The sequence below is a fragment of the Arvicanthis niloticus genome, chromosome X (genome assembly GCF_011762505.2).
Source record: "Arvicanthis niloticus isolate mArvNil1 chromosome X, mArvNil1.pat.X, whole genome shotgun sequence".
Taxonomy (NCBI): domain Eukaryota; kingdom Metazoa; phylum Chordata; class Mammalia; order Rodentia; family Muridae; genus Arvicanthis; species Arvicanthis niloticus.
The window spans coordinates 95258256-95280088 of NC_047679.1; the positions used below are offsets into that span (position 1 = coordinate 95258256).

General features: G+C 36.6%; 1 protein-coding gene across 6 annotated transcripts in view; it reads right to left on the reverse strand.

Annotated features, from left to right (window-relative positions):
- Positions 1-4841: 4841 nt before the first annotated feature.
- Klhl13 (kelch like family member 13) overlaps positions 4842-21833 on the reverse strand; it is a 128694-nt gene continuing 111702 nt past the window's right edge. For all 6 annotated transcript variants that reach the window (XM_034485507.2, XM_034485502.2, XM_034485503.2 and 3 more), the window contains 3 exons: positions 14669-15464; positions 8767-8880; positions 4842-6411 (listed from right to left, as the gene is read on the reverse strand). In XM_034485507.2, the coding sequence (XP_034341398.1) occupies positions 5924-6411; positions 8767-8880; positions 14669-15464 (1398 nt within the window). In that variant the 3' untranslated portion in view covers positions 4842-5923. The remainder of the gene's footprint in view (positions 6412-8766; positions 8881-14668; positions 15465-21833) is intronic.

Here is a 21833-nt window from a genome sequence, read left to right on the forward strand (position 1 = left end):
TATAATTTCCCTCCTTGTATTGGAGCTTTCCTGCTATTATCCTTTGTAATGCTGGGTTTGTGGAAAGATATTGTGTAAATTTGGTTTTGTCATGGAATATCTTGGTTTCTCCAAGATAATTGAGAGTTTCGCTAGATATACTAGCCTGGGCTGGCATTTGTGATCTCCTAGGGTCTGTGTGACATCTGTCCAGCATCTTCTAGCTTTTATAGTATCTGGTGAGAAGTCTGGTGTAATTCTGATAGGTCTGCCTTTATATGTTACTTGGCCTTTTTCCCTTGCTGCATTTAATATTCTTTCTTTGTTTTGTGCACTTGGTGTTTTAATTACTATGTGACAGGAGGTATTTCTTTTCTGGTCTAGTCTATTTGGCGTTCTGTAGGCTTCTTGTATATTTATGGGCATCTTGTTCTTTAGGTTAGGGAAGTTTTCTTCTATATTTTTGTTGAAGATATTTATTGGCCCTTTAAGTTGGGAATCTTCATTCTCATCTATACCTATTATTCTTAGGTTTGGTCTTCTCATTGTGTCCTGGATTTTTTGGATGTTTTGTGTTAAGAACTTTTTGCGTTTTTTGTTTTCTTTGACAGTTGTGTCAATATTTCCTATGGTATCTTCTACACCTGAGATTCTCTCTTCTATCTCTTGTATTCTGTTGGTGATGCTTGCATCTATGACTCCAGATTTCCTTCCTAGGCTTTTTATCTCTAGTGTAGTCTCCCTTTGAGATTTCTTTATTGTTTCTACTTCCATTTTTATCTCCTGGATGGTTTTGTTCAATTCCTTCACCGGTTTGGTTGTGTTCTCTTGTAATTCTTTAAGGAATGTTTGTATTTCCTCTTTAAGGGCTTCTACCTGTTTACCTGTGTTCTCAAATTCTTTGAGAGTGTTATTTATGTCCTTCTTAAAGTCCTCTATCATCATCATTAGAAGTGATTTTAAATCTGAATCTTGCTTTCCTAGTGATATGGGGAATTTAGGACTTTCTAGTGTGGGAGAACTAGGTTCTAATGATGCCAAGTACCCTGGGTTGCTGATGCTTATGTTCTTGCGCTTGCCTTTTGCCATCTGGATCTCTTTAGTGCTACCTGCCTGTCTCTGACTGGAGCCTGTCCTTTCTATTATCTTGGTTGTATCAGAACTGTGTGGAGTGGGTGTTACTACTGGGTTTAGAGCTGGGGCCCAAGATCTGTTCAGTGCTTAGGCCGACAGGAAGGAACCAGTGCTCCAGGCCAGGAGTGAATTCCTGGGTCCTACTGGGTCCCAGTTACTCCCTGTTTGGGGCAGGTGTTGCTGTCTCCTTACCTAAGATACTGCCCAGGTTAGAGGTCCTGGGAGGCCCACTTCCTCTGAGAGGCTGTACCTAGCAGCTGACTGAAACAGATGCAGACACCCACAGTCAAACTTTTGACAGAGTTTGGGAGGTCTTATGAAAGGGTTGAGGGAAGGATTGCAGTACTCAAGGGGATAGAGACTCAACAAGAAGATTAACAGAGTCAAGTAACCTGGACCCTTGGGGGCTCTCAGAGACTGAACCACTACCCAAAAAAGCATACATGAGCTGCACTTATGCCTCCCTGCACATAGGTAGCAGATTTGAAGCTTTGCTTTCATGTGGGTCTCCAACAACTGAAACGGGGCCTTAGTCTGACTCTGCTGCCTGTGGATCCTTTTCCCCTAACTGGGCTACCTTGATTGAACTCAGTGGGAGAGGATGTGCCTAATTCCACAGTGACTTGAGTTTTCAAGGAGGACCTCACCCTCCTCAGAGATGAAGGGGAGTGAGAAATGGGGAGAGGGACCTATGAAGAGGGATTTGGAGAAGGGGGTGCTGTGATAAGGATGTAAAATGCATAAATGAATGAATGATTAAATAAATAAATAAGAAAAAAGACAGGCCAGAAATATTATCTTAACATTCAGAAGTAAACCTATTAATATATCAGAAAATTCTGTATTAATACTTTAAACCATACTTTACATAGACTATGAAAAAGTATACTGATATTAGAAGTTTTCAACATTGATGTAATGCTTCTTTGTGGTACTTTTCTTCTCAATTTTTTCAATTTTTAAAACACATTTTTGTGATTGCCAAAATTTTAAAATACTTAATTTGATTAACTTAAAACAGTGATTCATTAAAACTTTAGAAGTTGCTTTGCATATATTTTCTTCCCTAAAAGCAATATGATATACAAAAGACTACAGTGGAGATGCTTGGGAAGAAAAATCTCAGAGGTCTAGAATAAAATAAGAACCAAAGCTGACTTTCCACAGAAATGTTTTAAAATGAAAAAAAGGGGTGCATGCAATTAAAAACACAATTTAACTGCTTTCTAGAGTATTTTTTCAGGAGCAGATATGAGAGAATGAGTTCAGGAATGCTCTCAAATGCTGTAATACTTTTATACAGTTTTAATCTCCTCCAGCAACTGTAAAGAAAGATTTCAAAACATAATTTTACCTTCTTAGGCAAATATTAACCACATGAATTTCTTTTAAATTACAAAAAACAAACCATATTTTGTCTTTTAGACTCTAACTAGTCTGTTCAAGAAGAAAAATTTTAACCTTTTGAGAGTTCAGTCCTCCTTCAAATACACCAAGAACTTATGAAGGTAGGTTTAGTGTCAATTTGACAGAAGCTAGATTAATCTGAAAGAGAGGAACCTCAATTGAAAAGATGCTCCCATAATATCCATCTGTGAGACATTCTATTAAGTAGTGATTTATGAGGGAGGGCCCAGCCCACTGTGGATGGTGTCATTTCTGGGCTGGTGATTCTGGGTTGTATAAGCAGGCGGTGCAAGCTTTGGGTGCAAGTCAGTATCCAGCACCCTTCCATGAACTCTGCATCAGTTACTGCCTTCAGTTTCCAGCCCTGCTTGAGTTCCCATCCTGACTTCCTCAACTGATAGACTATGATCTGGAAGTGTAAGCCAAATATACCCACTCTCTCCTCCCCAACTTGCTTATTGGTTGTATTTTTTTGTCACAGCAATAACAACCCTAACTAGGATAACAGGAAAATGCAAGAAACACCTGCATAGCCAACCAAAGGTTCTTTTTTACCAAGAAAATAATTTCCCAAAAAAGAAATATGTAATAATTCTCCAGCTGTTTGAACTATCTAATAATAACTATTAAAGTGTGAAATTAGTTGCTTTTAAATAACACATGGCATGGACGCAGAGACGAGAATTGCATATGCTGTGCATTATTCTCGTGACAAGCTGCTAGAAGATCACCAACCTGACTTTCTCTTCTTTCTTTCCCCTCCCCTGTGTGGTTTTATGTAGCTAAAGAATAGTAACATTTTTTTTTTTAGCTAACACCTGCCTAAAAACAGTAAAATGTTACTGAATATGCTCATGTATAGAAAAGTAAAATCTCCAGAGAAGTTGTGCTCATTTAGAAACAATCTTACCAAAGTGGAGGAATCTTTCAAATCTATGGTAAGTTCTTCTAGTGATATGCAAAAGTGCTATCAATGGGAATATTTTTCCCTTAACTATATTTAAGAGTCGTAAAACTTGTGCTGCCAGACTTTCCCTCTGGCCAAGAAATAAGATGTTGCTGTAGTGTTTTGGAATAGCCTTATGTTCTCGTTTCAGTTTGTATTGAAGTGTACATTATACACTTGTAGCTGAAGTGGAATAGATTACAATTCTTTTTCTTTAGGATCCTATGTTAAGAATAAATCTTAGGCAGGGTGATGGTGGCACAACCTTTAATCCCAGCACTCAGGAAACAGGGGCAGGTATATCTCTGTGAATTTAGAGGCCAACCTGGTCTACCCATCAAGATCCAGAATAGACAAAGCTGGATAGAGAAACCCTGTCTGGACAAAAAATTAAAGTAAACATCTAAGGAATCATTTTACATGGTTCCATCTGAGTGGACAAGACAGAGCTTCTTCAGAAATCTAATTCAGTATGTCTCAGTAAGGTAGCATGAGTCTGTGCTTCTAGCTGCTGAGGCAGTAAGACGGCTTGAACCCAGAAAATTAAGGTCAACCTGAGCAATAGAGTAGTAAAGAGCTTCTCAAGGAAACAGGAAGAGGATGGGAGAGGAGGTATAAGAACAGAGGAATCCCGAGTGAGCGAAATCCTGAGCGACTATGAATTGTTGTCATGGACACAGCCACGGAAAGGATTAAGGCCTCAGAACCATGGGAAACTGGCAAAGTGTTTCCCCATAGGGCTCAAGCTTGAAATTGGCAAAGCCTTCTTCTACTGGCCCAAGTACAAATATTTACGAACAACTGGCCAGTTTGAGAAAAAACTAGCAACTGCAACTCCCTCCTCTCAGATGTATGTAGCCTGAGATGGCTGGGCTACAGATACCTTCTACCCAGACTAGTTTCCCTCTTTCCCATGCTATTCCCAACATGCTTGGGTTGCAGCAGGTGGAAATGTCACTCACAACACCTCACCTGGCCCCAGCTTTTCTGTACATGTCTGTCATTTCTATATTACTCTCATCACCCTTAGATAGGTTTTTGGGCCAAGCTTTGCAGGTCACAGTAGGAAGGGAAGAGACAGGAAAAGAAAAGGAAGGAGGACATGTAACTGCTTTTATAGTTTACCCAGGCTTGGCACTGCAGCTGCATAAGAGCCAATTAGCATCTTTCCCAAACCATTTCCTCAAAGGCAACAAGCAGTATCTTCCCAGAGAGGTGAGAGTTGGCTCAAGTCTTTGTGCTTTGAATAAAAATCACATATACTATGAGTTCAACCTCCTCAGTCTCGCCCCTAGAAAGACATTGAATAAATGGAACTTTCTAGTCGGCGAATAAGGGAGTCGCACAGAGAGTAACAGAGTTGCACAGAGCAGAATGACATTAAATGTTTTTATTGAGTAAAAGAAGGGAAACCATGGACATCAGAGAGCAAAGCAGCTTCCCAGGCGGAGCTGTTACACTTTGTGCTAAATAACCTCATGAACCAAGAGTTTACAGAATACACAATACACACAACAGGCAAGTTACCTCAACAGCAAAGGAGAAAAAGAGAATTTAATTCTTTACGATAAAATTTGGTCAAGTGATAAATTTAGTTGCTCAAAATTTCTAGCCCTTATCCACCTAAATTCAGTATGCTTCGAAATATATGCCTTTAATGTGTGCATACTGAATCCCCGTTTTTCATGGAGGCTGCTTTTTAAAAGAATTTTTTTAATTTCACATTTATTTGACCTGATACTCAATTTTTAAAAATTTGTGTTTTGATATAAGTATGTGCGTGTTTATCTATACACACTTAAAAAACCCCAAAACAATTCTTATAAGCAGAGGGTTCATGCTTTCCCCCCTAAACTAGTGTTGGTGAATTTCAGTTATTTCTCCTGTGTGTCTTAGAAACTTGGTGTGTTCTCAATGCACCCACACAGTCAGGTGGGTTGACAGATGTGTCAAAAATACTTTATGAAAAGAGGGAGGTAGCTCATGCGAGTTGGCAACCTTTTGTGTATTATTTCCTGTTGGAGCAGGCTGCCTCCCTTTGACATCTTACAGTTAAAGATGAAAGGAAAACTTGACTTTGAAGCCTAGTGAGCACAGTTGCACGTTTACGATAATCCACTTTCAACTTGGCTTATAATGTAAGATGATGAATACCTTACACTCAGTACACAGCATTTTAAAAGTACTGAAGAAACACTTTGTAGACAATACTTTTGTTTTTGTTTTCACGTTAAACATCAGCTTCTATGGGATATATTTCAAGGATGGTTTGTTACCACTTTATAAACATTCTAGGCCATACAAACAGCACAAGTAACATCAATGTCAATTTTTTTTTTCTGTATCAATCACTGGAGGCTAATTCTAACATATATGCTACTTAAGGGGGGTGGGAAAGAAGATAATCATTACACATTGCAAAGATAGGAATATAGCATCTTAATTGTAAGGATGATCTTAGGGTCCAGAAAGAGGGGACTCTCTAGAAGGAGATGGTGTGTTTTCTTCAGGTGGATAAACTGTAAGGGTACAAGCTCGAATACCACCAAGGGACTCTGGCAGATCAAAAACCTTATGCCATTCATTTTTCTCTGGATCATACTTCTGCACTATCTCTACCATACAGCGATTATTCCATGAATATCCACCAACCACATAGATTTTATTCTCAAAGACAGCGACCCCAACATCACTCTGCCCCCTTAACATGGAAGCAATTGGGGTCCACTGGTCAAGGATAGGTGAGTAGTATTCACAGCTCAGGACATCATCGTAATCACTGGTTCCTCGGAAATGGTTGCCACCAATGACATAGAGCCTGTCCCCTACTGTACACATGCAGTGTAGGCCTCGGACAGTGGTCATTGGTGCCTTCTGTATCCATTTGTCAGTATCAGGGTCAAAGCACATGAGTTCCTTTTGGAAAGTGTCATGGGTAATTCCTCCTAAAAAATGAAAATAATGGGCATGAGAAAAAAAAAATCCTAAAGAATGTAAAAAGTGAGGTTCTCCCATAAATAATCAGATTTTCCTACACTTTAGGGCATATTATAGATTATAAATATACACATGTTATCACTCCATATTCTTGAACAACAACAAAAACAAAGAAAAGAAAAATCTCATGTTTAACTATTTAAAACAAGTGAAAAGGTTATATTAGTACAGTAACCTTCTCAAATGAAGAGCCATCATACTTAAGGAGCTTCAGTGGGTGGAAATATAGTTTGGACACTATTAGAGTTAACTGCACAGTAAATTCGAACTACAAAGAATCAGTATGTTGTGACATTTTAGTGAGTAGGCTATGGGTGCTGAATACTAGGGCTAGGACACCTTAAATTGCAGGTACCCATTAGTTTCTTTTCCATCAAACTACCCATTCCAGTTAACGGATTAGAGTTTTGAATATAAACTAAGATTTGGAATTTGAACATAAGAATTTTATATTTGTATCAGTTGGTTGTTGGTGTATTGGGCCAAATTAGGTCAAATTACCTACAAAATCTGAATAGAGATAGAACACAAATAATCCAACCTATGTAATGAAAGTACCAGACTCTATCTTCAGCAGACAAGGGACAACCTAAGGCTAATCTTTAGCTGTATCATAGATTTGTCAAGTAGCCAGACTGAAATTAACGAAGCATATTTTTCTTTTTTCTTTTTCTTTTTTCTTTTTGTGTTTTGTTTTGTTTTGTTTTGTTTTGTTTTGTTTTGTTTTTCGAGACAGGGTTTCTCTGTGTAGCCCCGGCTGTACTGGAACTCACTCTGTAGACCAGGCTGGCCTCGAACTCAGAAATCCGCCTGCCTCTGCCTCCCAAGTGCTGGGATTAAAGGCGTGTGCCACCACTGCCCAGTGAAGCATATTTTTCTAATCTTTAAATGCCTACCAGAAAGTAAAGCATTGTTGGTTATAACATTGGTTCAGTTCTTAGCCTAACATCAATGTAGAAGATTATTTTTGCAGCATATACCAGTTATGCCAAAGTGTCACTAAAACTATTCAAGTGTCAGTTTTACTCTGGAGAACTGGGAACTCTTGTTACAATAGTAGAGCACTCACACACATGAAACAGGTAGGCGATACAATATGATTTCCTTTATGGCTCTGTCAATGTAAGATGCCCTCATGAATTGAACCCTGGAAGCCTGCCAACCACATGCCACACAGCCATTCATAGATCCTTCTTGACTATAGACATCATGAGACAATGCTCTGTGACTCAGCAGCCCCTTAACAACTTTTCTTTCTAATAACAGAACTATTTGCCTGGCATTGAGAGGGAGAAGGCTCTCAGAGGCAGACTAGGGAAGGAGAGAGAAGGAGAGGCAGAGAAGGAGAGGAAAAGGGAGAGAGAGAGGGAGGGAGGAAGAGGGGAAAAGGGAGGAGGGAGAGAAGGGGAAGGGGAAAGGAAAGGGGGAGGGGGAGAGGGAGGGAAGGGGATGGGCAGGGAGGGGGAGAGGGAGAGGGAGAGAGAGGGGAAGGACAAAGTGTGTGGGGTGAACAAAGTTGCCTTAAAAATTAAATGTCAATATCAAAGGTAATCACTATGTTAAAACATATTTCTGAATTCATGAATTTCTGAAGGGAAACACAAGTACAAACTGTTTGAAAGTGAAAGTTGTTATTTGAATACTGAATAAACTTGAGCAATTTTGGAATTTTCATATAAAATATCTACATATAATGGTGCCACAGTAGAATCCCCATTGTAATACTAAAGAAATTATATATATATATATATATATATATATATATATTACTTAAAGAGATTATTATGTATATTTTATTTCCTAATTTTAAGTCAAGCAAATGATTACTGCATGTGAATGGTTTTCACTAGAATACAGAGTAGTACTCGGAATTACTTTAAAAAAAATAAACTGGAGATAAATACTTTCCAATTTCTTATATATTATATACATTTATAGCTTAATTGGTTTGGTGCTATATATAAACTTATAGAATACTCAAAGCATTCGCACATAAATATATACATAAAAGTCATCCTAAAACATAAATATATTTTTACTACTTTTTCCAAGAAATTCTTAGTATTACTGGCACTATATGGAAAGATCATATTCAGTGGGAGAAGCACCTAGCTCTGAAGGGACTTGATGTGTGAGGGTGGGAGATACCCAGGAGTGGCCTCCACTCTCTCAGAGGAAAAGGGGAGGGGATGGGCAAGGAGGGACCAGAAGTGGAGGACAGTGATCAGGATGTAAAGTGTATAAATAAATTAATTAAAAAAGAATAAACATTATTATGATATGTTCACAGGGTAGTTATCTACCTGAAATGTACATCACTCCTCCATACACAGTTCCAGCATGGCCATAGTGAGGCTCATTCATTTTGGCAACATAGGTCCATTCATTTGTTCTTGGATTGTAACATTCCACAGTAGCTGTTAAAAAAAAAAAAAGAAATACAATGGTATTTTAATCTCAAATTTTATTTTATTTTAGTAGAATAATAATAATACTATATTAATCTCTGAAAGTATATAATATAAAAGTCCTCAGAGGGGCTCTTATAATTTTTGAGACTGTTAAAATGAAACATTAAGAGATATTATATTAGGCTAGATTACATAAATTTCTAAAACATACAACTATAAAAATCACTAAGGATTTTTTTACCATCTATTTATCACTTTTTAATTTGACATTTCTTAAATTTATTTTGCTCTAAAAATACAGAAAAAGAAAAATATCACAATGAAGGAATAACACATCAATTCTAAATATCTATTTTTGACATAGTGTACAGGAACAAACATTGCTATCTGTAAAACCTATTGTACAGCTGAGTCTGAGGGTATAATCATTGGCTGATTTATTTCCTATACGTTTCACTATGGCACATTCTCTACTTAATAACCACAGGGAAATACCAGGATAGAGGAACCATTTTGTTTGTGTTCTATACAATAATTTCATTTATTCCATTAGTTCACTTATGCCAAGTATTCTTGCTCCTCCCATCATGCCTATACATTAGCAATTCACACACTCTAGTCCTTTCTTTTTTCACTTACTTCATGTTTATTTTTTATTTCAAAATCTTTTACTATTCTCATTCTGATCTATTCTCTTGATATCCTATATGATGCTCTGGAGTCTCAAGTTTTTGATGGGCACACTATAATGATGTATTTATAGCATACATTATGATGTTCTAATGTGTGTATACATATGTGATGGCAAAATCAGTATAATTAGTATATCTGTAACTTCAAGTACATATTGCTTTTTATTTTGCAATGCCTTTTAAAATAGTCCTTTCTAGTTGCTTTTAGCATGACTGTCACCTGACATGCAAAATGTATATTGTACACTATTCTTTCTCCCCCGTTTCTGTCTCATACACAAAGGGACTTAATGTACTGAGTGCCCATGTGATATTTAAAAAGTAATAAATAGACAAACTTTCTATGAGAAAGCAATCAAATCTCACATCCTATCATTTTCTTCATCTAGTTCAAGCCAAAAAAAGACCAGACTAGCTATATGCTTATCTTATTGAAACATTTTTTCCTTGAACTTTGAAATTTCTCCATTATAACTGTCCTTTTCTATATCTAATCCGCCTGTCTAGACGCAGTTTCCATTATTTTCCTCTTATTCTTTTTATGGTGGAGTTAGTGATTGAATTGCTAATCACGGTGGTTGTTAACATTCCCCTGTATGAAAAGATAATGCTCTTCCTGTGTCAGTACATTAATTGCATTTTTTTCTAATAGGGGTTTTAAGATCCATCCATAGTTTCTCATGCAAAAACCTCTCAGTGCAAGATGGAAATTCATCTCACTAACTGTATGATAGCTCATCAACCCTGAACATTCCCTCTTCCATCAATCACCTTTACATTTTTCAGTTCCCTTAGCTTTATTGTCAACCTTTAAAGTTCCAGTGTCCAACTGTTTTTATTAGAGAAATCAATAGCATTCAGTATGAAAATAAAATGCAGCTGATTCAAAATCTGATGTGTACCTTTTCTCTGTCTTTCACATTTGTGCAATAATCAGATACATATTGCTATCAATAAGTCTGACAAGCAGGGGAGGAAGAGCAAAGACAACACAAGGCAAGGAGTTTGAACCCTCAAGTGATGGCTACAATCGTAAGCACCAGGGAAAATGCGGGGAAGGTGTCAGGAAACTTCAGTCCCTGACAAATTCAGTCTCCCAAATCCATGCCCATTTCTTATGCCCCACAATTGTAGCAAGGTGAATGGCATAGCATTCTTTTAAAGGCTGGAAAAATCAACCAAAGGACTATTCTGCAACATAAAAATTATATGAAATTGCAATTTCAGTGGTCATAAATAAAGTTTTATTGAAACTAAGATCCAAGTATTTGTTTATGGACTGTCTACAATTGCTTTTTTTCTATAAGAGTGGGGCTCATTAGCTGTAACAGGGAATTAATACCACAAAAGCTATGACTAAAATTTCTGAGACTTTACAGAAGTTCCCTGACTACTAAACTAGAGACTCAAATTCAGTGCTCTAAGGCTCTGGTGTAGAACTTAGAGACCCTTACATTTCATAACTGTAATTAGGATTCTTATTTCATCTGTCTTAGGGATCCTCGTTTTCTCAGATGATTTTTACCAAGGTCTGGAGTAAGTCTTAAGAGAGAACGTGATTGGGGCAGGAGAGATGGCTTAGCAGTTAAGATGGCTGCTCTTTCAAAGGTCCTGAGTTCAATTTTCAGCAACCACATGGTGGCTTACAACCATCTGTAATGGGATCCAATGCCCTCATCTGGTGTGTCTGAAGACAGCTACAGTGTACTCGCATACATAAAATAAATCTTTAAAAAAGAGAGATAATGTGGAACTTACTCTAGATCTAAAATCCGTTTACTAATCAACAAAACTCCAAATCCATTAAAGGGTATGGGGGCTCGTTTAATACATTTTAGCAATTTTGCTGTCTATTTATTTGAAATTTTATCATTTTTTTCTGTTATTCCATCATTTGAAAACTTGTTTGTTTAATATGTAATTACAGAGAAAGGCTCTGAGCCATTATAGTCTTCTTAAAAATAGAAAACCACAATGGAAGGCTGATTTCATAATGATACTACATTTTTAAAAGGTTGAGAAAAAGAACCGAAAGACATTTCTGTAAAATGCCAGAAATTTAAAAAAAAAAATTCCTTTTCACTTAAGTGGCAGCTCCTATACACATATCCTATTTTCCTGTTGCAACCAGTATCAGGGAGAACAGAATGCACAAGGAATTACATTCCAGAGATGAGTCAGACATGCAGGTATACACATAGGCTTTTTTTTTTTTTATGTGCTACAGTCTTAGATTTTTTTTCCCCTTAAGAGCCCTCATATACTCCATGGGAGAATTTGAAATGATCTAGTATATTAAATTAATGTATCATGTCTTACAAAGGTCGTCACTGTTTTCCTTTTATAATTACATATGGGCAATGGATATTGTGTATATAAAGATTACATGATGTACTGGAACCAATCAATGAACCTGTTAAATTATTAAGAGACTTTCCCCATCAATCCCTGTTTCTTGCCATGCTCTCTCCATCACCTTCTCTATCTCAATAGGCATGTGATCGTGGAAATCTAATGAGTTAAAAAGAGGATGCTCTGGGGTTGGGGCTTTAGCTCAGTGGTAGAATGCTTGACTAGCAAGCACAAGGTCCTAGGTTAGGTCCTCAACTCCGGAAAAAAAAAAAAAGAAAAAGAAAAGAAAAGAAAAAAGAGGATGCTTCTTTACAAGAAGAGATGACAGAAAGTCTGAAATTCCCCTTATGGGTAATTAAAAAAAACCAAACAGTAACCCCATACAGTCTCTCATTCATATATATATATATATATATATATATATATATATGTAATGTAAGACCTTCTTTAGACCTCTTTTTGCTCTTCTGAAAAAACAGTGTGGGCATCAAAACTAGAAAGTGCAACCAACATTAAGTTCTGTTTGGATTTATATAAAGAAATCACTTATTAATGGATAAGATTCAGAAGAATTCACTGTGTTCACTAAGAAGAGAAACCAAGGATAGTTACAAGTCGTGTGTGTGTGTGTACATATATAATATGTGACTTTCTCTTAATTAGGGGTACAGATCATGTTCAAGGTAGCCTATTACTATGCTATTTGCCTAATGCACTTTATTTTTTGTTCCTATCTAGACACAACACAGGAAAAATAGAGAACACAGGGGTACATGAGAAAAAAAAGAAGACTCCAGCTTCTTAGTTTTACATCATGATTTTCCTTGGCTTAAAGAGTATAATCCCCTGAAAATAATATTCCTAATTAATATTAGGGACAGGATGATTAAAAATAAGTGGCTGCATATTCCTTCACAACTCTAAAAAAGAGACCCATCCCATGTACAAATATATGTTTCAAAATGACTACCAACAGCTACCTAGAATTCTGTCAATTCTTGCAGGGTATCTTTATGGTAGTTACATTTTCAATAAACCACAAAATCATCACTTGTACTTTCTAGGCATTTTCAGATGTCATACACTTAAAATAGTACAATAACATGAAGATAATATGTGTAGCTAAACTAAGAAGACCTAGAATGTCAAGTCTATGTTAAAAGCATGAGTAGCTTATGCTTTTAGAAATCTGACTAATGAAAGAAATAGGAAAACCTATGTAGTTAATGATAATGCCATTTAGGCCCCCCAGATCTATAAAACTTGGTCTCAGAAAAACGTTTTATAACTTCAAGTGGAGAAATCAGTTAGAAAATATGAGTAACATTAAGGCTATGCTACTATCAAGAAAGTATTCTATACAAAGGAAGGTAAAAAAATATGGAAGTAGCTCTTTTCTCCAATAAATAGCTTGATCTAAAAAAAAAAAAAAAACCACTAAAGTCTCTAGTTTCTTATAATAGTAGGAGAGAAAGATTCAAAATTTATTTAAAGCCATGACAGATGATAAAGAGTTTGAGATACTGGCCACCTCAAGGACTCTATGTAGAACCAAAGAGCTAAATTAAGGCTAGTGAGTGGAGACTACTTCACAGTAGTATGGTGCTTGTCTACCACATATAATGCTCTGAGTTTGATATCTCACACTAGGATGGCAACAACAACAGCAACTGACAGATAAAAATCAACCAAACAACTTCAAACCAACAATGATTCTTTCTAGACACTTTCCAAATAAAAGAATGTATTGTTGGTAATTTAAAGAGACAAAACAACAATAGTTAGTTTCAGGTATAAAATGAAGTATCCCTAGCATTCATTATAATAAAATATATTATTCGCATTTAATCTAAAATGGACCTTATGGGATTGAGTTATATAGTCAAAATATTTCTATTTAAATATACTAATGACCAATGTTTAATTACGAAGACAAAAGAAATATACAATGGTGACACCTGTCTGTTGTTTCAGTAAAAGTAATTTTAAAAACTAAGTCAGATATCTTAATTATTATAGTTAATAAACTGTGCCTAATACTGGATGAACTGTATACATTTACTCCAAGAAGAACATTATCTTACTGAGTGGTCACTATTAGGTATCAATTCTGGAAATGAGGAAATAAGAAGAGCCAGTCCTCTGTAAAGAAGGATCTTAACCTATTAAGTAGTATAGCTTGTGGGCTTTTAATAGTGGAGAATGAAGAATGATGCTGAACTTCTATCAAGACTCTATTAGAATAAAAACTACTTGAATATATATTCCAAACTGATCTTTCAATATGAAAACTATATCTATACATGCTATATAGTTGTTCAAATTCAGCAAACTATGCATTAAGTTATAGTTTGGACCTTGGCTAATATTTTATGCAGAAATAAAACATACAGATGATCTTTGATATTTTCTTAGAAAAAAATAGTTTACAAATGAAACCCTAGACATATTTTTGTCTCTAAAATTTTAGAACTGTTTATTTTGTTACCTACAACAAATTTCTGGATAAAGAAAAATATTCTGGTTGGGCGGTGGTGGCGCACACCTTTAATCCCAGCACTTGGGAGGCAGAGGCAGGTGGATTTCTGAGTTTGAGGCCAGCCTGGTCTACAGAGTGAGTTCCAGGACAGCCAGGGCTATACAGAGAAACCCTGTCTCAAAAAACCAAAAAAAAAAAAAAAAAAAAAAAAAAAAGAAAGAAAAAGAAAAAAGAAAAATATTCTGTATGTAATATAAGTAGAGAGACTTACGTAGTTCTCCAGCTGCATTTCGCCCACCGACTGCATACAGAAATCCTTTGAGGGCACTTAGGTGGAAGAAGGTGCGCTTTTCATTTAAGGATGCAACTTGGATCCATTTGTTGTATCGAGGATCAAATCTAAACACTGTATCGACGGCCGTTTTTCCTTTTGTGTCATAATTACTCTGCCCACCAACGACGTAGAGAAAATTTCCGATGACAGCAATGCCATGCTGGTATCTTGGGGCATCCATGGGGGCTAGAGATTTCCACTCATGGGTCTTTTCATCATACATGCGCAATTCTTTACTGACGACAAGCTGCTGTCTCAGGACTCCTCCGAGTGTAACCAAATGAGTGGTGTCAGACCGAATGGCAGTCCTGTCTGACTGCATAACCGGCTGCATAAACGGCATCATTTGGTAATTGCTGGCTTCCAGAAGCAAATTGACACAAGTATTGTCAGTTCTCATGAAATCCACCGTTTGCACATAATTAATGAGCTCTTGGGGTGTCATCAGCGGGAATCGTATATTCTTCATTAGTTTTGCAGCAACGTCCATTCTAGGTTCTTCCAGGCGAAGCCAGCGACAGGTAGCTTTGAAGAGGTCAAGTTCGGTGCAGCGCTTAAGGCTGTTGCTGGAAAGCACAAAGGCAAGACGCTCAAAGGGAAGCTTCAGGAACTCCCCAGTGCTCAGCAATGCAGCGAAATTCTTTAAGACGAAGCTGTTGACGTATTTATCCACTTCTGTCAGATGGTAGGTGTTGGCAATCCGTCCAACTTCAACACAATTATCCAGAGTGACCTAGGAATCCAATAAAAAAATTCAAACATTAAAACAAAATTCTGGACATCTACATTTTGATCACAAAAATTCTTATTTTAGAAGGATAACACTTTGTAAAATCCATATAAAGGCAAATAAAATTCTTATTTAAGTGCATAAAGATGTAAAGATGCAAACAACCTTCATCTGGTTCAGCAAAGTGATAGCTAAACAAACAAAACGCTCTTAACCTAAGACACAGCATTTCAATTGACTATGTCCAAAATAAGTTTTTCTTCCTCAAAATTTATTTACCTCCTAAATATTAATGAAATTATTGCTAGGTGAAAATTTGGAAAAATTGTATGTTATTCAATTACAGTCAAGTCAACTTCTTTCTCTTGGTTGTTCAAAATAGCACATACAATTAGCAGGCCACAAAACAGAAAAAAAGTCTATTATCTAATTCTTTGACTTCCATTTTCTATAGAGGTGTTCTTTGTTACAATCCCTCATATATATGGATTCTTTTCAAAGTCGATGTTCACAAGAAATGACTTAATAGCTCAGTTGCTTCTTGTACAAAGTTATTTTACATGTATTTATCTAGAAATGTAAGTTAGAGAATGTGTTGAGGGCAGGAAGGATGGTGTATCTATATTAAAATTCATGCAGGATGAGTTGGGGAGATCTATTGTTCGTGTCTTGGCAGTGGAACTTTCCTTATTTATTCTGTCAGTACTAACACACTCTAATACTAGCTAGAATCCAAATGAGCCCAGAATAATGTTCCCGGCACAAACTTAAATATGCTTTAAAGTGGAAAGCAAACAAAATGGAGAAGTGATACAAGTGGCCCTTCCTTCCTGGCCAGGATCACTTTGCAATGTTCTAATAACTGATAGGTCAAAATGAAAAGCAGGAAAATAAAATCAGCAAACATAATACAAGAAAAAAAACCATAAAACAAGTCTACCAGACAATTACTTCCATGTGTTTATACAACACAAAGACAGGAAAAAGGCTCAAATGTAGGTGTTTCTTAACTTTGTCACAGTGCATTAACAATGTGTAACATAAAATTCATCAATGCATTGTTAGCCTCATAACTGTAATACTAAGGCATGTGTTATATGGTTAATCTTTCTAATTGATGTTTCACTTCAAAGATGAAATGAGGGGCTAGAGATGTAGCTCACTGGTAGGGTGTCTGCCTGGCATGGGGAAAGCCATTAGTTCCACCCCCAGTACTGAAAACAAAAGCTAAAAGCATTGCTCCTTTGCATCAAATAACAACTCAGATATTATAACAGTAAAAACTATAAGACTAGCCGACAACTGCTTTCATAGATACATTTCTCAAAAAGAATTCTCATTTTTTTCTATTATTTGTTCTATTTCATTTTAATGACTTGATTTTAATTAATTAACACCTGTTGGTATTCAAGTTTCATACATGTACACAATTCACATTGAGAACTAACTCTCACTCCAACCTCTTTTATCTCCTTGTAATCCCTGTCCGCTCCTATTTTCTCTCTACAAATCTTTTTGTTGTTCATGGAGTTTAACAAAGGTCCTGGTTTTACCAGGGGCTTTTGTGTGAGCATGAGTTTTGAGCTATCCATTTGAGCCTGGAGGGCTCAGCAGGGGGTAGAGAACCACTGGCAATGTTTCCCCTAAGAAAACTGACTTGCTTCTTCTAAAAAATCATCAAAATGTCTCATTGCCTACTTTATTTGGTAGTTACATTTTTAAAACACCTAAAATAAACTAGCACAAAATAAGAAAAATAAATTCTGGTTCTCTAGAAGTAAACAGTTTAATAAAGTACCAATACCTTTGATTTCTAATATTAAATGTATTTTAATCCTATTTTAGAAGCAGAATATTGATGTGCCAAAAAACTTTCAGTTGCACTGAAAAGAGTTATAGTTCATATTTGATTACTCAGATGGTACTAGGTGGGAGGCATTATTGTTTAGGGTGATGAATTTGCTTTCCAAAGGAAGTATAAAAAGGGAAGGTAATTTATGCTTTTGAAAAAATTTACTAGTAGGGATAAGCAAGTATTTATGACCGCACAAAATTCTAAAAGATGACCATTTTTGTCATTATTGATATGACTACTAACAAAATCAACAAAGAATGGGCAGTTAAGATGTTAAAAAGGGACCACCAGCTGTTACAAATCAGTTAGTTACAAATTAAATCTAAATTTATTGCATGTGGTGGGTGTGATAGTATATGCCTATGGTTCTAGCATCCAAGAAGCAGAAGTAGGTTGCTCACAAGCTTATGGCCAGCCTGGGCTACAAACTGAGATCCCTATCTCCTGAACAATGATGAAATGAAAATATCTAAATAGAAATAAAATAGCCCAATAGTCAAGATTTAAAAAACAATCTACCTAAATGGTTAACAGAGCCTGGCATCCTGGTGTGCAACTATAATCCTACTACATGCATACTTGTGGACTAGGAGTAGGATTGCCATAAGTTTGAGGCCAGCCTGGGGTGGAGTGAGACCTTGTCTCAAAAACTGATGATGATTATAATGATGATGATAATAAAGAAACAGGATTAGGACATTTTATTCTCTTCTAACACCCTGCCCCTGTCTTCAATAATATCCAGTCAGTAAGCATTACTAATATGACAGGAGGAAAAAAAACCTATCTTTTATGTGGGGGCATTTGGAGAATACCTTCTAGACATCAGTAACCCATATACACAGATGCAAAGAACTGGAAAAGACTTGGATAGAACACCTACTCAATACAAATAACTCCTACCATTAAAATAACACTAGAGAGTTTTTGATAACCTTCTGAATTGTCATCTTCTTTATAAAAGGACTAACTATTTTCTATAGCCTCTATACAACAGGCACTACAGTGTGGGGATACAAGCAAAGTTAAGACCTACTTAAATCAGTATTACAAATATTCAAGACCAATAACAAAATGTAATACCTGTTAGGACAGAAAATTACCAGAACCTCATTAATTATAAATGAGACACAGGGGAAGTCTGCATTGGGAAATTAATTTTCATCAAATATTTGTAGACTATAAGGATGAAAGTTCAAGTCTCAAAGAACAGTTGACCATATAAACAGACTAAAGCTGATGGCAAACAGAAAATAATTTTAACACAGTTCAGGACTACTTTATTCTTGTTCACTCTGATCCACTTCTCATTCCCAATTCTTAATAATGTCTCAGGTAGATGATCTCTAGATGTTTACATCAGGTAGTAGTTTAGAAATGGATACAGGCAATATCTTGTAGTATAATTTATATAGGATAGAAAATCTTATACTTTCAATGATACTTAAAGGTTATTTTAAGAAATCTTACAGTAGAAATAATTCTAATTTCATCCCAATTTATCAAATTTCATCTGAAAGACTGGCCAGAATTCTCAAGTAATTACACATGAGAACAGATTTATAACAAAAGTGAGTCCAGGCAGTATTATTTTATTTAAAAGGGCGGCACACATTCTGGCTTCCTCTAGATCATATAAATCTTCTACATTTTAAAAAGACTGAACAACAAAGCAAGAGAAAATTCTTCACTCACATCTAGGCCTTTCTAAAATTGTTCTTCAAATTTTTACTTTTATTTGCTTGGCATATATTATTATATTATTTTCTTAATTCACACCTTCAAGCCATCCTAAAAACAGTTCACACACTATAATTTTGCTACCTGTGTTCTCATTAACATGCTAGTCCTGTTGCTGCTGCAGATTCAAATGAATTTTAGCTGCACCCAAACACCTTTGTTAATGTAATTTAATGATTCAGTGGTACACTTGATTAGAAATCTATGGTATTATTTGTCAAAGCAGTAGTGTTATATACAAAGAGATCCTGGTACAGATTAAACAAACTAATGCCTGCTTTTATACTTTCAACGGAAAAAGTAGAGACTAAAAATAAAAATCTGAAAATTTCAACTATCCCTTAGCCACATTATAGAAATAATACACCTTCTCAGTGAGAAATCACTCCACACACTTAGAGATGTAGTAAAGCTCTTTACTAAAGAAAGCTCCTGGTTGACTGTGGTTAATGTCCAAATAAGAGTAAACACTCAAAAGGTTTCAAGGATTATAAACACCTTAGGCTTATGCATTTTATATATGCTGCTTGTTAGCATTTGGTCTAAGCTCCACCCCACAGTTACCAGGCAACAGCCAAGTATGCTCCTCCCCACAGTTACCTAGCAACAGCCAGGTGTGCCTGACTCTCTATAAAATTGGCTGTTGTCCCCTCTTCTCTCTCTTGCCCTCTCTTGCCCTTGCTCTTGCCTTCTTGCTCCAGCTCTCTCCCCATTCCCTTCCTCTCCTCTCCATGTGCTCATGGCCAGCCTCTACTTCTCTTTCTCTCCCCCTCCTCCTACCTCTCCTTTCCCCTCTGCCTTTCTCTGCTTCTATTACCCTCTTAACTCCCCTCCCCATGTCCTAAATAAACTATTGTATACTATACTGTAGTGTGGCTGGTCCCTCAGGGGGAAGGGATGCCTCAGCATGGGCCTGTGGAGGCACCTCTTTCCCCCATACCTTACCACACATCCATAAACATATTTCTTCTATCTTTTTATAAATGCATCACTGCTGTCATTCTTAAATCACCTTTTGGGTTCCAACCCCAGGTTGCCCTTGAACAATTTACATAGGGACAGGACACTTTAAGTCGGGCCACTTAGGCAGATATACACAACAAAGAATTTGAATAGTGCCGGAATTAATTTAAGTATTCCAGAGTTGTTCTTTTTCAACTAATCATTACTGCGGAATCATCTTACCCACCAGGCAGAATTGTATTTTTCTGGTAAGAGAACAAAGGATTAATGGCAGACCTGGACTTACTTAATGATGGTTTAACCCTAACTGCCTGCCTGCCCCAGCTGCTCCTTAGAGGTATGTCTTTCTAGTGGCTAGTTTCAAATCAGTGCTTTCTCTTTTGTTATGAGAATCAAAGCCTAATGGCCCATCAAGGCCCAGTAATTCTGATGAGTAAACATTTACATCCCAGCACCCTAAATTTTGTAAATCTCTACCATGCCTAGTAAGCATGCTGCTTATCTTTGGAGTGTTTTGGAGGCAGTGCTCCCTTAGCTCAATTCCACTTGTGTGACTTAATGTTTCCTGAGCAAATCTATTAGTAAGTCCTTTATACTACCAATTCCATCACTTCAGCTTCTTCTACATCATCCACTCCACACATTAAATTCTACTTAGTGCTTTCTAGTTTGTATGAAACCAGGCCCAAAGACGAATTCAATCAACTTGAAAGATGGAAGCAATTAAATATGGGAGCAGAAGGTGTAACACACATTTCTAGCCAGAATCCCTGCAAAGGCACAGGGCACATTAGAAGACAAAAGTTATAGAACCTTTGGGTAAGAACAAAGGGATAACTAAAATATGTATACAACAACTAAAGAACAAATCCAATTATAGACAAATGATCTAAAGATGTACAAATGATGGATAAACATATCAAGCAATTTTCAACATTTTTAGCTGTGATCAATAAATATATCAAACAACTTAAACATGTTTAGCCATCAGAGGAATGCAAATCAAACTGTTACAGGTCTAAAAGAAATCAAAAGTCTCTAAAGAGTCATTTATGAGTCTCATAAAGAGTCATTTTGACTCTAATGAGTCAAAAGTCTTTCAGTCTATCAGATTGTTGAAACAACAGACTCATGCACCCCACCCCCACCCCCTCCCCCAAATGGAAATTTCTCTAGGAATCTCATGCTGGGAGAAAACAAAAGCCCCAGAAAAGAAGGGGAATTTAAATCCAGGAAAGAGATTTCACACATAGTTGCAACTTGTTAGACCACCTTAGAGGATGAGACTGAAGCCCAGATACCAAGGAATCAAAAGAGGGCCTTGGGACTGCATAAATGTGCCTTCTATTTAAACTTTTATCTCACTTTAGAGCTCCAACCATGGACTTGGGGGTGGGGAGACTTGAGGGATCTCTCTGTCTCTTTTCCAAAGTGGCTAAATCTCCTTATTCTCCTTTCCATTTTAGTTTGACCATTGAAGAAGACCTGTGGCCAGACCTAGCTTTGGGCACAAGACATGACCCCAAGTTCAATAACGAAACTACCTCGAGATTCTTTCTCACTCTACTCAGGATAGCAAACAGGAAAATAAATGACAACAAATGTTGGCAACGATGGGGGTGGGATGAGGACAGGAACTCAAAAACTACTGATGGGAACATATATGATAACTAGTCCCACCACTCCAGAAGTCAGTGTAAATATGCTTCAAAAACTAAAGATGGAAGTTTTTTTAAAGACCCAGCTATAGCACTTCCAGGTAATCTAGCACACCACATACCACAGAGATGTATGTTCATCCATTCATTTGTTCT